The sequence below is a fragment of the Schistocerca cancellata genome, chromosome 5 (assembly GCF_023864275.1).
Source record: "Schistocerca cancellata isolate TAMUIC-IGC-003103 chromosome 5, iqSchCanc2.1, whole genome shotgun sequence".
Classification (NCBI taxonomy): Eukaryota; Metazoa; Arthropoda; class Insecta; order Orthoptera; family Acrididae; genus Schistocerca; species Schistocerca cancellata.
The window spans coordinates 552260893-552277170 of NC_064630.1; the positions used below are offsets into that span (position 1 = coordinate 552260893).

Consider the following 16278-nt stretch of genomic DNA (forward strand, 5'->3'; position numbering starts at 1 on the left):
ATGTAAATTTGCACAACCTGCATTACTGGGCAGCCAAAAACGTACAGTGGCTGCGTCAGTTGGAACATCAACGGCCTTGGAGCGCAAACTTGTGGTACGGCATCATAGGAAATTACATTATGTGACCTTACTTCATCTCAGGCGTTCCTGACTAACATTCTGCGAGTTCTTGTAGATGAGGTACCACTGGATATTCGGCAGTGTAAGTGGCTGCAACAGGACGGTTGTCCAGCTCACTCGTACCGTGTTGAAAAGCAAATACTGAATGAGAATTTTCTTCCACGTTGAACAGGATGAAATTTTGTTGTCAAATGGCCTGCGAGGACCCAGATTTTGGCTCCTCTCGATGTGTTCGGGAGCACTCAAAGATGCAGTCCATGACGAAGCCTTTACTAGGCCAGATGATATGTGTCGTCGAATCATCAGTGTATGCTCTATCATATCATCCACTGTAATTACATCTGTTAATCGTTCTTTCGGACGGACATTGCAAGTGTGTCTTTTAACCCATGGTCAAGAGTTTTAACACATGCCTAAATAAATTATAAAATTATTTTTTTTTGAAAAAAATTTACGTTGTGTGATTTGGATGGTTACAAATAATTGTTAGCAACTTGTTTTCTTCATTGCACTGCAATGTCAGATACGTCGACAGCGTGTATTGCATGTAGCCGGCAACAAGTCATTACGAGCTTACGTTAACCATGAATAGACGTTTCGTTAAATAAATGTCATGTGACTAGGGCCTCCCGTCGGGTAGACCGTTCGCCGGGTGCAAGTCTTTCGATAGGACGCCACTTCGGTGAGTTGCGCGTCGATGGCAATGAAATGATGATGATTAGGACAACACAACACCCAGTGACTGAGCGGAAAAAAATCTCCGACCGAGCCAGGAATCGAACCCAGACCCTTAAGATTAATATTCTGTCTCGCTGATAAAGTTCGTTGCGTTTGGTGTGGGCGGACGTCAGAAGACATGCGTTCAAGCTGATCGTTGATTCCTTGGCTCAGATTTTTTATTACAGAGAGCAGGCAGCCCTCTGACCGAACACGCTGAGCTACCGTGCCTGCGTCCACTCAGCTACCGTGGGCGGACGACGTTTCGTTAAGAAGAATGTTTACTTTGAGCAGCACGGATTGTCACCAGTATTTTTGATAAAATGTTTAGTTCAAGGACTGTTTCCCGTATTGTATAATTTAGAACACTGTAGGTAGAGACAGTTGTCCGACAGCTTACATTGTACCTCTAAGAAACACACAGCCACTTAGAAGAAAAAAGAGATCAAATCTTCCTTCTGACATTTAGATATTTAATACAGTAACTGCGTTTTGCAGCCTATTTATTTTTTAGAAAAAATAGTTGATTTCTCTGTTTCAGCTAACTTAAATCAGGGAGGACACAAAAATGTGAACTACTTTTCCTAAGCCCTTTGTGATACGCTAGACTGTAGCCTATGTCGTATTTCCATACACAACATTCGTAAGTGAACCAGCATTTAGGTCACAAGTAGGTTCAAGGAGAAAGAAAGCTTTATTTCGTAGCTCACGCCTACCTTACGGTATACAACTATGCAGCCTGATCCGAGACACCTGCTTGGCAGAGTTTGCACCGCAAATGCCGTTACGGGCCACCGTGCTCTCACATCCTACGACATTTCTCGAATATTTTAACGCAAGATTTCAACGTCAGCATTAATAAACGCTTCATCACTGTAAATGTCTTCTCAAGAGCTATCGAAAGCAGTTACAAAAAGTATTCGGTTCTATTTTTAAGAAAAGGAACTTACTTCAATATATCAGTTGACGCCAGAGCTAAAAACATTAACTAAAAAAAACCATAAGTGCCCCTCGACGCTCTAACATGTGCCGAAGATCGCGTTTCGATACGTTTAACCGTTCACGAATTAAAAGGAGTGTTAAGGGTCTCACACTATATATGAGTTTCTGTTCCAGCTTTATGACATTGTTCAACTGCTCTATGGACAATCGAAAATTACGTCGTCTAATAAGAAATGAACAGGTTTTACGTATAAACGGTGAGGAGAGGAACATGAGGAAAATATTAAGAAGAAGAAGAGTCAGAATGGTAGGACATAGGTAAAGACATCAAGAAATAATCTGCACGGTGTTGTAGGAAGGGTATAACTGTAGAGGAAGACAGAGATTTGAATGTATCGAACAAATAATTCAGGACATTGGGTGCAAATGCTTCTATGAGATGCAGACGCTGGCACACGAGAAGAATTTGAAGTGGGGAACATCAAACCATTCAGAGTACTGATGACTAAGAAAAGATGTAATGTCTATAACTAGGAGACTGAATGAGGATAAAAGCAGTTTGAGACTGAAAAAGAAAGATCCTGTCCTAGCAGAACTTGTGAATGTGACATTCTCCGTAGACGAACTAAACGCAGAAATCTCGAAATTCTGGCTATTGATAAACACCAATCAAAGAAGCCTGACCTACTGTTTAATGACCAAATACAGTTTCGTTATTCATTCTTATTAAAGTAGCAGCAGCAATTAATATTTTTCTCACCATCAGATATGCTTGTTATAACTGTTCTACACTCACAGTCCATAGACTCCTTTCTCCCCTCTACCCAGCTTATTTCAGGCCTATTTATCACATTTTCCAGTTAGTTCATGTAATATAGCAATATGTAGCATTATCCACTTGTAGATTAGACTATTGTTGAAAAACGACCTTTGTAGAGTTAAGAACTCTCGCTGATGCTGTGTGGACTATCTGTATAGTATTAAGTTATCTGAGGATGATATAGAAACCAATGTCACTATTGTGCACTTAAGTATATAATATATGTTCCTTTACCTACCAGCGGAAAATTCCGTACATATTTAAAAAATAAGAAAAGAAAAATCTAGAAGCATCTTCGACCAGTCTATGTATTCAGTATCATCGCCTACGACAAATATCTCTTACAGAGCAGATCGATGTCGTCGGCTCTAATCGGTATGAAGTGGAAGTCAAGTGCACCTATGGGAAGTTGCATATGCGGTGCAGTACGTCGTCTACGTAGTTCTAGGTGTTTCTGCAACCATCCAAAAAGATGCCACCATCTATTCTTTCTTCACCACGACCCTGCCACTACCAGACCGCATTTTTTCTATGTTCTTATGGTTCTACCGGCTGCCTCTGTCTTTCCCATCCAGCAAGACTGGAAATTTTTTCCTGACACTAAGGACTGTGCCATTGTCTGGCTTTTCAGTCATTTGACATTTTTTCCACACAAACTCAAGTGCACTGATATGAACTAATTTATAGACTTTTTGTGATTACAACTGCCAGCCGGTGTGGCCAAGCGGTTAAAGGCACTTCAGTCCGGAACCGCGCGACCGCTACGGTCGCAGGTTCGAATCCTGCCTCGGGCATGGATGTGTGTGATGTCCTTAGGTTAGTTAGGTTTAAGTAGTTCTAAGTTCTAGGGGACCGATGACCTCAGATGTTAAGTCCCACAGTGCTTAGAGCCAGTTGATTACAACTTTGGAGTCTCAAACTTCATTTTGGAACCACATGTGGACGGTTAGTCCTCATCTGCGTGTGACTCTCAACAGAGGTTAAGTACTGAAGATGAAGATGAGTTCGTTTTCAAGCCAATAACGCTATCCATTAAATGTAATCGCATCTGCGAATATGGACAACCATCAGGTGTATAATGGAATGACGACAACAAAAGTTTGTACCGTACCGCGACTCGAACCCAGATTTCCCGCCTATCGCGAGCAGTCGCCTTATTACATGTGTATCTGTACACGCCTCACAGTAAGACCCAAACTTCCATATGTCGTCAACCATACGTCTATAACATCTACTCAAACATCCATTATGTACGTATATTCCCGTACAGGAGAGACATTTTACTTGAAAGTCGCTTGCCCGGTGTCGGAAGATAATTACGATATTCCGTTGGACATGCATCCATGTCTAAAGGAACTTTTGTATCGTAATTAAGAATAACACAGCCATTGCAATATTTATCGGCCGACAACGGGCAAGCAACTTTTAAGTAAAATCTCTCCTGTAGGTGAATATACACAAAGGATGTACGAGTACAGGTCGTAGACGTACGGTTGACGAGATATGGAAGTTTGGGTATGTCCGTGAGTCGTGCTCGGATATCCAAATGGTACGAAAACCGCTCACAATAAGCGGGAAATCCGGTTTGGAGTCCCGGTCCGGTACAAACTTTCGTTGTCGCCATTCCATTTTACAGCTGATGGTTGTCCATATTCGCAATTACATTTAACGTATTTCACAACCGCTGTAATCACTGCAGTGCTTGTTTCTTTGTACATGCATGCGCGTCCAAAGAAACTTTGCTTCGTTATTCAGAATAATACAAGCACTGCAATATCATAGTAACACAATCATCTGATGGTCCCAGACAGTTGAGAAAAATCTTTTTAAACTTGCAAAAGAAACAGACTAAACAAGTAAACTGTTTTAACATTACTTCTGAGAAAGCAACCGAGCAGCAAATGTATTTTTTAGTATAACAATGGAGTTTTTGTTTGTCTGCTTCTTTCTTTTGTTTCATTTCATGAAAGCGAAGAAAATAACATCGTTACTCAGACGTATGTGACGCAAAACACGTCGGATCGTTGGTTAGTTGTGACAGGGCCTGATGGCCCTAATCTTGCCTAGTTACATAAATAATGTGTAACGTACTTCACGTCTTAATAGTATCATGTATACAGTTTAGTTAACGAAATTATAGACAAGTCACTTTCATACGCAAATTTTGAACAAAATTATTCGTACTATTACCATAAACATTACACGTTCAGCTTCTTGTAATACACGTAAAACTATTATATTAGGGTAACAAACACTGGCGGAAAAAGAATTAGTACACCTGGAAAGACTACGTCGATTTTGATCCGATGGCGGCATGTGTCACCTAGAGGATAGTAGATGTACTGGTAATGGTCTCAACTTCGTCCACCAACATACAGCGTACTGGCATAGATACCACAGCGCCATCTACATCTACTCTTTAATAGCGTATGCTCACAAACAGAAAGCTCAGTGTGGTGCAGACGTGTGAAGCAAGCAGGCAACCACGCCATGGAGACGCACTTATCCTTCCTACAGCCAACGGAGCGAGTTTGAAAGCGGCCAAGGTGTGGCTTTCCGAGTGACGGATGGTCCTTTCGCAGAATCGCCACCAGAGTTGTACGAGTTGCGTCGGTTGTGCAACGATGCTAGTATCAATGGTCACGTGAACATTCTTACACCCGTAGATGACGTTCTGGACGTCGACACAGCACAAACGCCCACCACGATCGTCGTATTGTAAGACCAGAAGTGGTAGACCGTACAGCTATCACAATACAGATAAGAGTGCTTTCTGGCCCAGACGTGTCAATACGAAGTGTTACGAACCGGTTATTAGCACTGGGACTATGGGCAAGCACACATCTAGCCCGTCTTCCACTCACACCACGCCATCGACATGCACATCTCTACTAATGCCGTCAGAGGATCACTTGGAAGATGGAATGGCGCGCTGTGATCTTCAACGATGAAAGCGGATTCTGCCTGCGTGCAAGTGATGGTCGTTTTCGTGTACGACGTAGACCTGGTGAGTGCTGTCTCCTAGAATGCATTCATAAGAGACACACTGGCCCCATCCCAGGGCCTTATGGTCTGGGGTGTGATAAGCTACAACTCTCGTTCTCGTTTGGTGTTTCTGCAGCGGCATCAACCAGGGCACAGTACGTTCAGAATGTTGTTAGACCCGTTTTTCTGTTGTTCTCGCATCAGGAAGGTGATGTGGTATTTAGCAGGATAATGCTCGTCCACACACTGCGAGTGTAACGCAATGTACTTTGCGAGACGTGCAGGAACTTCCCTGGCCAGCACAGTTCCCAGACTTGTCTCCAATGGGCGCATGGGATATTGTGATGGGTCGAGAAGTGACGTCATTCGATTCGTCAACCAACAATTCTTGCTTAACTACCTGAACAGGTCGAGCAAGCGTGACGTAACGTATCCCAGAACACTATTCGCCATCTGTACGATATACTGGATGAGAGAGTCACCGCCTGCACTGCCACACATGGAGACTACGTCACGTACTGATATGGATGTTCCGGCATGGGTCGATACTTGGTGCCTCAGAACCGCTTGTGCTATTGATCTGTAGATGTAATCATTTCTTATGCTGCATATGCACTGTTGCAACAAGAAAGCTTGAGTGAATCGTAAGTCTCTAAAAAGGTGTATTAATTTTTTGTTTTTACAGTAGTGTATATTCTGTGACAATTGTTGCAATTATGTTGTTTAATTTGTCTACTTGTAATTTGAAATCAGTTCCAACAATATATCAACATAACATGGAGAAAATGTTCTGCAAAAGTAGTTAAAAACAATATATGTTATCTAAAAAGAATTTATGTACACTCTTGTGGATACAAAATATAAACCAATAGTCCGCAGCTCGTGGTCGTGCGGTAGCGTTCTCGCTTCCCACGCACGGGTTCCCGGGATCGATTCCCGGCGGGGTCAGGGATTTTCTCTGCCTCGTGATGACTGGGTGTTGTGTGCTGTCCTTAGGTTAGTTAGGTTTAACTAGTTCTAGGGGACTGATGACCATAGATGTTAAATCACATAGTGCTCAGACCCATTTTTTTTATAAACCGATATTTCCATTATATTTTAAATTATTTTTTAAAATTACTTGCTTCATATAAATAATTTGAAAGATGTGCTTGTAGCGGTTATGCTTTGCAACAACACTTTTACAACGTTGTTGTTCGACATATTTTAGCACAATAAAATATTTTAGTAAAAAAAAAGTGGTCCATTGGTAATTCGTGGGGCCTCTACACGAGAAAGCGGCGATTAAAATCTCGTCTGTCTTCCACATTTAGGTTTTCCGTGGTTTTCCTAGATCGTCAAATGGGAAACGCCGGGCTAGTTTCTTAGAAAAATAATTCCCAGTTCTTCAATATTCCGAGTTGGGCTCCAATAACCTCGTTGTCGGTAGGGCAATATAACCTGTTCTTCCCTCTTTACCTCTCTATCTAGAGACCGTGCATCAACAATGTTTCATGTGGGATTCGTCTATGAATAGCACATTCATCCACTTATCCATGGTCTAACTTCGCTGTTGCTAACTACACATTTGTACAAAGGCCTCACCCCTGCCTGGCCTGCTGTGAGCATGAGCAAAATATCCACCTGCTGCTCGAAATGTTTTCTTCAGCATTGGAGTTACTTCCTTGCAGGTTGAACCTATACATCGATCCGAAATACGCTGTTTGCAATGTAGGCGAGAGGGCTCGACAAAAATGTAAATATAAGGGCGGGTTGGTTACCATTGTCGGCTCGGTCAGTAAGACTGTTGCAAAGGCACCGGATTTTAACCTGTCAGGAAGTTCATTTTGGCGTTGGGGTTGTTTTGGGGAAGGAGACCAGACAGCGAGGTCATCGGTCTCATCGGATTAGGGAAGGAAGTCAGCCGTGTCCTTTCAAAGGAACCATCCCGGCATTTGCCTGGAGCGATTTAGGGAAATCACTGAAAACCTAAATCAGGATGGCCGGACGGGGGTTTGAACCGTCGTCCTACCGAATGCGAGTCCAGTGTCTAACCACTTGTTAATTTTGAACAAATGCACTGCTCTATGAAAGATATTGCCTCCTCGTCTTCGATCACTTAAAAATAAGTCTCAAACAAATACACACACAAGTGCGTGCACGCATACAAAACAACAACAAAAACAATAGCAACAGCAATAACAACAAGAAACAAACAGATGTGGCAAAAAATCGTCTTATCGAAGTTCATGTTTGGAAAAGACCTCCTTCATTTTCATCTCTAGGGGAAACCATCGGTGCCTAAGGCTACTCTGAACCATAAACAAATTTTGTCAGGCTGTTAAAATCGAACGGCGAGGAATGCTGTCACTGAAAATGCGCATGGAAAGACAGCACACGTCTGCACACTGTCGGTTGCACAGTGGAAGATTTTGGTTCAGTCATGGTATGGGCCACATATCGAATCAAGTGACTGACGTTCATTTGTTTCCAGTTTCACGAAAACTGTGCGTAAAAGACAAAAGACTTTTACAAATAAGAGACATTCAAGAGATTGATAACGTAATGAGATATGAGCCTTAACTTTATAACAAGTGGAAATGACCACACACATCTAAGTGCACAACAAAGTGAATGATGTTCTCGTTGTGGTCTTCAGGCTCAAAACTTGTTTCTTGCAGCTCTGCATGCTATTCTGTACTGTGTAAACATTTTCATCTCCGAATAACTGAATCTACTTACGGTCGCAGGTTCGAATCCTGCCTCGGGCATGGATGTGTGTGATGTCCTTGGTTTAGTTAGGTTTAAGTAGTTCTACGTTCTAGGGGACTTATGACCACAGCAGTTGAGTCCCATAGTGCTCACAGCCATTTGAACCATTTTTTTTTTAATCTACTTAATGTATTCACCTCTTGGTTTCCCTCCACGATTTTTACCCCCTCTCCCCCACTTACCTCTTATCCTAATCTGGTGATCCCTTGACTTCTCAGAATGTGTCCTGTGAACCAATCCCTTCTTTTTGTCAAGTTGCTCCACAAATTTCTTTTCTCCTCAACTCTGTTCAGTACCTCCTCATCAGTAACAAGATGTATCCAGCTAACAGTCTTCTGTTGCACCACATTCCAAAATCTTCTATTCCCACTTTGTCTAGACTGTCTATAGCCCATGTTTCATTTCCATACATGGCTACACTCCAGATAAATACTTTCAGAAAAGACATCCTAACAATTAAATCTACACTCCTGGAAATGGAAACAAGAACACATTGACACCGGTGTGTCAGACCCACCATACTTGCTCCGGACACTGCGAGAGGGCTGTACAAGCAATGATCACACGCACGGCACAGCGGACACACAAGGAACCGCGGTGTTGGCCGTCGAATGGCGCTAGCTGCGCAGCATTTGTGCACCGCCGCCGTCAGTGTCAGCCAGTTTGCCGTGGCATATGGAGCTCCATCGCAGTCTTTAACACTGGTAGCATGCCGCGACAGCGTGGACGTGAACCGTATGTGCAGTTGACGGACTTTGAGCGAGGGCGTATAGTGGACATGCGGGAGGCCGGGTGGACGTACCGCCGAATTGCTCAACACGTGGGGCGTGAGGTCTCCACAGTACATCGATGTTGTCGCCAGTGGTCGGCGGAAGGTGCACGTGCCCGTCGACCTGGGACCGGACCGCAGCGACGCACGGATGCACGCCAAGACCGTAGGATCCTACGCAGTGCCATAGGGGACCGCACCGCCACTTCCCAGCAAATTAGGGACACTGTTGCTCCTGGGGTATCGGCGAGGACCCTTCGCAACCGTCTCCATGAAGCTGGGCTACGGTTCCGCACACCGTTAGGCCGTCTTCCGCTCACGCCCCAACATCGTGCAGCCCGCCTCCAGTGGTGTCGCGACAGGCGTGAATGGAGGGACGAATGGAGACGTGTCGTCTTCAGCGATGAGAGTTGCTTCTGCCTTGTTGCCAGTGACGGTCGTATGCGTGTTTGGCGCCGTGCAGGTGAGCGCCACAATCAGGACTGCATACGACCGAGGCACACAGGGCCAACACCCGGCATCATGGTGTGGGGAGCGATCTCCTACACTGGCCGTACACCATTGGTGATCGTCGAGGGGACACTGAATAGTGCACGGTACCTCCAAACCGTCATCGAACCCATCGTTCTACCATTCCTAGACCGGCAAGGGAACTTGCTGTTCCAACAGGACAATGCACGTCCGCATGTATCCCGTGCCACCCAACGTGCTCTAGAAGGTGTAAGTCAACTACCCTGGCCAGCAAGATCTCCGGATCTGTCCCCCATTGAGCATGTTTGGGACTGGATGAAGCGTCGTCTCACGCGGTCTGCACGTCCAGCACGAACGCTGGTCCAACTGAGGCGCCAGGTGGAAATGGCATGGCAAGCCGTTCCACAGGACTACATCCAGCATCTCTACGATCGTCTCCATGGAAGAATAGCAGCCTGCATTGCTGCGAAAGGTGGATATACACTGTACTAGTGCCGACATTGTGCATGCTCTGTTGCCTGTGTCTATGTGCCTGTGGTTCTGTCAGTGTGATCATGTGATGTATCTGACCCCAGGAATGTGTCAATAAAGTTTCCCCTTCCTGGGACAATGAATTCACGGTGTTCTTATTTCAATTTCCAGGAGTGTATATTCGATGTTAACAAATTTCTATTCTTCAGAAATTCTTTTCTTGCCTTTATCGGTTTACATTTTGTATGCTCTCTACCTACGCCATCATCTGTTATTTTTCTACGCAGATAACAAAATTCATCTACTACCTAAAAAAGTCTCGTTTACTAATGAACTTCTCTTGACATCACCTGATCTGGTTCGACTACATTCCATTACTCTTGTTTTGCTTCTGTTGATGTTCATCTTGTATCCTCCTTTCAAGATGATGTACTTCCATCCTACTGCTCTTCCAAGTACTTTGGTGTCTCTGGCAAAATTACAATGTCATTGGCAAAACCTCAAAGTTTTTATTTCTTTTTCTCGAGCTTTAATTTCTGTTTCAAATGTTTCTTTGGTTTCTTTCACTGCTCGTTCAAAGAACAGACCCGAAATACATCGGGGATAGGTTACAACCCCGTCTCACACCCTCCTCAACCACTCCTTCCCATTCATGCCCCTCGACTTTCTAACTGCAGTGTGCGTTTTGTTCAAGTTGTGAATAGTCTTTTGTTCCTTGTATTTTACCCCTGCTACCTTCAGAATTTCAAAGAGAGTACTCCAGTCAACAATGTCAAAACCTTTCTCCAAATCTACAAATGCTATAAATACAGGCCGGCCGGTGTGGCTGAGCGCTTCAGTATAGAACCGCGCGACCGCTACGGTCGCAGGTTCGAATCCTGCCCCGGACATGGATGTGTGTGATTTTCTTTTTTTTGTATTAACACAGGATTCTCCTTCCTTAATCTGTCTTCTAAGATAAGTCGTAGGGTCAGTCTTGCCTCAAGTGTTCCCCCTTTTCTCCGGAATTCAAACTGATCATCTCCGAGATCGGCTTCTGCCAGTTTTTCCATTTTTCTGTAAAGTGTTCGCGTTATTATATTATAACCATGACTTCTTAAACTGATAGTTCGGTAATTTTCACACCTCTCAGCAACTGATTTCCTTGGAACTGTAATTATTACATCCTTCTTGAAGTGTGAGGGCATTTCGCCTGTCTCACATATCTTGCCCACCAGAAGGAAAAGTTTTGTCATGGCTGGCTCTCCCAAGGCTATCAATAGTTCTGATGGAATATCGTCTTCTCCTGGAGCCTTGTAGCGACTTTTTTACAGCTCTATCAAATCCTTCTTGCAGTATCATATGTACCATCTCATTCTCATCTACATCCATTTCCCTTTCTACAATATTGTCCTCATGTTCATCTCCCTTGTGTAGACCCTCAACAACTCCTTCCACCTTTCACCTTTCCCTTTCTAGCTTACGACTGGTTTTCCATCTGAGCTCCTGATATTCATGCATTCGCTTCTCCTTTCCCCGTAGGTCTCCTTAATTTTCTTGTAGGCGGTATCTATCTTTCGCCTAGTGGAATATGCTTCTATGTCCTTACATCTAGTCTTTAGCCATTTTGTATTTCCCGTCACTCTCATTTTTAAGCGTTTTTATTCCCTTTCACCTGCTTCACTTACTGCATTTTTATATTTTCTCATTTCATCATTTAAATTCAATATATCTTGTGTTATCCTATGATTTCTATAAGGCCTTAAATAAAAACTGGAGTTAATTATGGGAAGAAACTGCTTAAAGGTATGTCGCAAACATACATCAAGTTGTGTGGCAAAAATCGGACTCGGGAAATATGATTCGTTCTGTGTACCTCCACATTTCAGGCAAGTGTAGCGGACATTCACGAATCTAAAGTTGCTCCTAAAATGCCACTATTTATACATACTATAATCTCGTAACTGACCAGTCATATCAAATTTAAACTTACCTCATGAACGTCATAAACACTTGCTAGCTCGAAAGTTAAGCAAGTTGTTGACAGAAAAGAAAACTCTTACAACTTCAAATCCTAGTTGCGTTGGTCTACTACAAAATCTATAACATAAATAAGTTAAAAATAGTGTGTCCCTCTCATGTTTCCGTTAATTTAAGAAATTATATTCATCAGTTACGAATGTGTACTTGCCGCAGCCATCTATACTCACATACGAATGGCAAACGCCACGGTGCTGTGTACCTATATTCTAAACAACAAATGGTTCAAATGGCTCTGAGCACTATGGGACTTAACTTCTGAGGTCATCAGTCCCCTAGAACTTAGAACTACTTAAACCTAACTAACCTAAGGACATCACACACATCCATGCCCGAGGCAGGATTCGAACCTGCGACCGTAGCGGTCGCACGGTTCCAGACTGTAGCGCCTAGAACAGCTAGGCCACTCTGGCCGGCTCTAAACAACAGCAGTTATTCCTGTTAACAGTACTGCTATTACAACTTATCATACACAGACAGAGAAAAAAGTCGGGACACTAAGAAAGAGTTGGGCGCCATAAGCAAAAGTTGTTAGGCATGATTCTATGTCTGAAATACATGTATCCAAATTTCGCGCCAGTCGCATGAGAGTGGCGCTAGTAGAGCCACTACGGGCATGCAAATCAAGTTTGCTTTAAATACACGCTGTAATGTCGGTGAACGTTAGTTACCTTTGAAATTGGACGTGGTGAGGTTATGTTAGTCAAGAATGCTTTTAAGGTGACAAGGACACCAGTAACAAAAACTCGTTGAGTTTGAACAAAGTCGTATAATGAGGCTATGAGTAGTGGGATGTTCGTTCTGTGGTTTTGCTGAAATACATGGTAGAAATGTAGCCACTGTACATGATTGCTGGCAGCGGCGGTCACGAGAATGTACGGTTGTAAGAAGACCGAAACCTGGACGACCACGTAGCACTACCGAGAGAAGACGTGTTCGGCGTATGGCTCGGGAGCATCATATCGCATCTGCGGCAGCAATTGGTGCAACAGTTGGCATCACAGAGACACAACGAACTGTTAATAAGCGGTTACTTCAAGGACGCCCTGTAGCGTGAATTCCATTGACCCCAAACCACCGCAATTTACGATTTCAGTAGTGTCAACTGAGAGTTCACTGGAGGTCAGGGTGGAAGTCTGTTGTGTTTTCTGATGAAAGCTGGTTCTCCCTTGGTACCAGTGACGGCCGCGTGTTGGTTATCTGGAGGCCAGTTGAGGACCTTCAGCCAAAGTGTCTGTGTGCCACATACACTGGACCTACACCTGGAGTAATGGTCTTTGGAGCAATTTCATACGACAGCAGGAGCACTCTCATGGATATCCCATGCAACTTCACTGCAAATTTGTACGCCAGTGTGGTGGTTCGACCTGTTGTGCTGCCTTTCATGAACAGCATACCAGGTGGTGTTTTCCAACAGGATAACGCTATCTCATATACCGCAGTTATAACCCAACATGCTCCAAAGAGTTGTGAGTGGCCTGCTCGACCACCAGATCGGTCTCTAATCTAGCACATATATGCTATCATCGGAAGATAACTCCAACGTCATCCACAAACAACATTAACTGCCTTGTATTGACTGACCAAGTGCAACAGACATGGAACTCAAGCCTACAAACATTTATCAGACATCTGTACAACACAATGCATGCCCGTTAGTGTGCCTGTATTCAATATTTTGGTGGTTCTCCAGTTATTAATACACCAGCATTCAAAATTTGCAGTGGCTTATGTTTTATTACTGTAACCTGCAATCTTTCTATGTTAATCATTTGAGAATGTTACCTGGAGAAATACATTCCCGAAATTTCATTACTCTACGATCATTTTTATTTTGTTATTTCTTTTTTGTGTTACAGTTTTTTCCTTCAATGTATATGAACTTTTACTTTTAAAAAGAATGTATAGATCTGTTCATTCTGTTCAAGGCAAAAGGCCGCCTAACGTCAGTATTAAATCGAAATTGTTAATACAAGTTTTTCTCTTTTCATTTAATCAGCCTGAAAATATCGGATCGCTTCTGTACTGAAGGACCCATCAAATCTTGTGGTCAACCAGGCCAAATGGGCATCGTCGAAGAGAATCCAGCCATGTACTACGTGTGCAGAATGCACGGAGACGAACTCGTCCCTGAGGTGTACGGATGCCCCGAGGACACCATCTTCGACCTCAGTCTTAAGAGGTACGTTTTCTTTTGTCGTACTCGAACGGCGATTTCATCAGGGGCAGTTGTGTATGGGGAAGAGATGGTGACCATCACGACGAGCTATAGACTAGTTATTTAAACTCTAAATTTTCAAGATTCACTTACCTTCCCACGATAATAACTCGCCTTTGCAAGTCAACCATTACACCAGGGAGGCCGAAAACTGCGACAAGCCACAATATTGTTGAATGGATACTTTACTTTTTCTTATCTAATTTGGGTCCTATATCCAACGCCATCCAGAAAAGAGAATTTCTTGTAAAAAATTTCAAGAATTTCATAAAAAGGCTCTGATGTTGTCAAGCCATCAACTATAAAATGATCTATAAGGTTACTTACTACTCTTACTGTATAACCCCGGGTTTCACATAGGACTTCATACAATTTCCATTGGCATAAAATTAATATTCTTTTGCGATCTGGACAACTCTAAGCATTGCAGCTGCCCAATAAGTCTGCTTCTCCTCTCTCTGCAACTCTGGCTCAATCCTCGCAGTCTAGTTTTAGTTTTTAGATTTTTGATCTTCCAGCATTCGTCTTGCACATTTTCTCAGCATCATAAATCTGGAAACGTGAATCATTTCGCACAAATGCCAGTCACTAAATAGCGACAAAAAGATGTTTGTTTCATTACCTTATAATTATTTTGGTAGATATCTCCTTAAATCTGTCGACGGAAATTCCACAATCACGCCATCTGTGAAATGATCTTCATCGAATTCGAGAGCTTGTGCAGAAATTCGTAGTCCTTGTTGGTCGAACATTCCAACAGATTACCTTGAAGGTAACTGGTTTCTTACGGTTTGAACAAATTATCGTTAGTGAAAACGAACACTGATTCCATATGCTGTGAATTACATACACTTCGCGTGCAATCGGTTTCTTTTGGAGAGCAATTGAAGGCTCTCCTAAGTTTACAATCCCTTTTTACTCCGCATGGTCCTAGGGCACTGGCTCTTAACGCCTGGAATTGAAAAAATTCAGTCTCCATCAACATACCTTCTAATTTCATTGTTCTGCTACTTTATTTTTGAAGGATGAGCGGTGTTCCCTGCGCAATTGCTCCACGGATACTTAAAATGAGTTTGCCTGTGGCTCATATATCCTTCTCCACAGTGATGTGAAGTGCAAACTGCACTTGGCTGCCACGATATATTTAAGGATTTCCTGTCAGAATTGTCATGCTGCAATTTTATCTGTAAGACTTCGTTGGTATTCATATTGGTTATTGCAAGTAGGAAGACGATGTAGTATTTCAGGTGGATTATACACGAAGCTACTTTTATAGCTAATCTTTTCATTCCAACTATTTGTAGTGTGTTAACCAGTATTAGGAATTAAATAGACAGTATCAACGATTGTCCAATGCAATTTATTATTATCATTACAAAAAAGATCTAGTGAAATTTGTAAAACACATAAAGCCAAGATACTTTCACATCTAGATACTTTCACATCTCTTTTGTGTCATTATTTTTCCCTGACTATAAATTCTCATTTTCCAGATGTGTTGAGACTGAAGAGGACTAAGTTATCTTCGAGGAGGCCTAAGCACCGTGGTGCCGACTACATCTGCAGTAAAATTCTATTTTTGATCGAGTTCAGCTTCTTTGATTCTGGCTAAATTCAGCATCCAATTCGATTCTGTTCTCTGCTCTTAAATTTCGCTGAATTCATGATATATGTTTTGCTTTAATTCTTCAAGTAAAGTAATGTACACTCAATAATTTGGTGAAGAAACGAGTTTCTAAAATTATATAATCTAGGAAGAGATAACAGAGTAAAAAAAATATTTTAGCAGTGCAATTTTTAAACTATTTACTCTCCGCCTGTGTTTCTGATTTTTTACGAGGTCTGCTTGGAAGAGAAAATCACCACCTCCTTGGTAGCACCACTCGGCGATTCCCTTGCCCAGATTTGCACTTTTCCATCTACAAGGAACCCACCTCTCTGGCTAACGCAGTAAAGTAATATTTAGAACTATCTCTCAACAGAAAACTGGTATAG

General features: G+C 42.8%; 1 protein-coding gene across 1 annotated transcript in view; it reads left to right on the top strand.

The window, feature by feature from the left end:
• Positions 1-16009, top strand: part of LOC126188675 (uncharacterized) — a 49067-nt gene extending 33058 nt beyond the window's left edge. Inside the window, exons 4-5 of the mRNA XM_049930281.1 lie at positions 14065-14247; positions 15777-16009. Of these exons, the coding sequence (XP_049786238.1) occupies positions 14065-14247; positions 15777-15801 (208 nt within the window). The 3' untranslated portion in view covers positions 15802-16009. The remainder of the gene's footprint in view (positions 1-14064; positions 14248-15776) is intronic.
• The last annotated feature ends 269 nt before the right edge of the window (positions 16010-16278 follow it).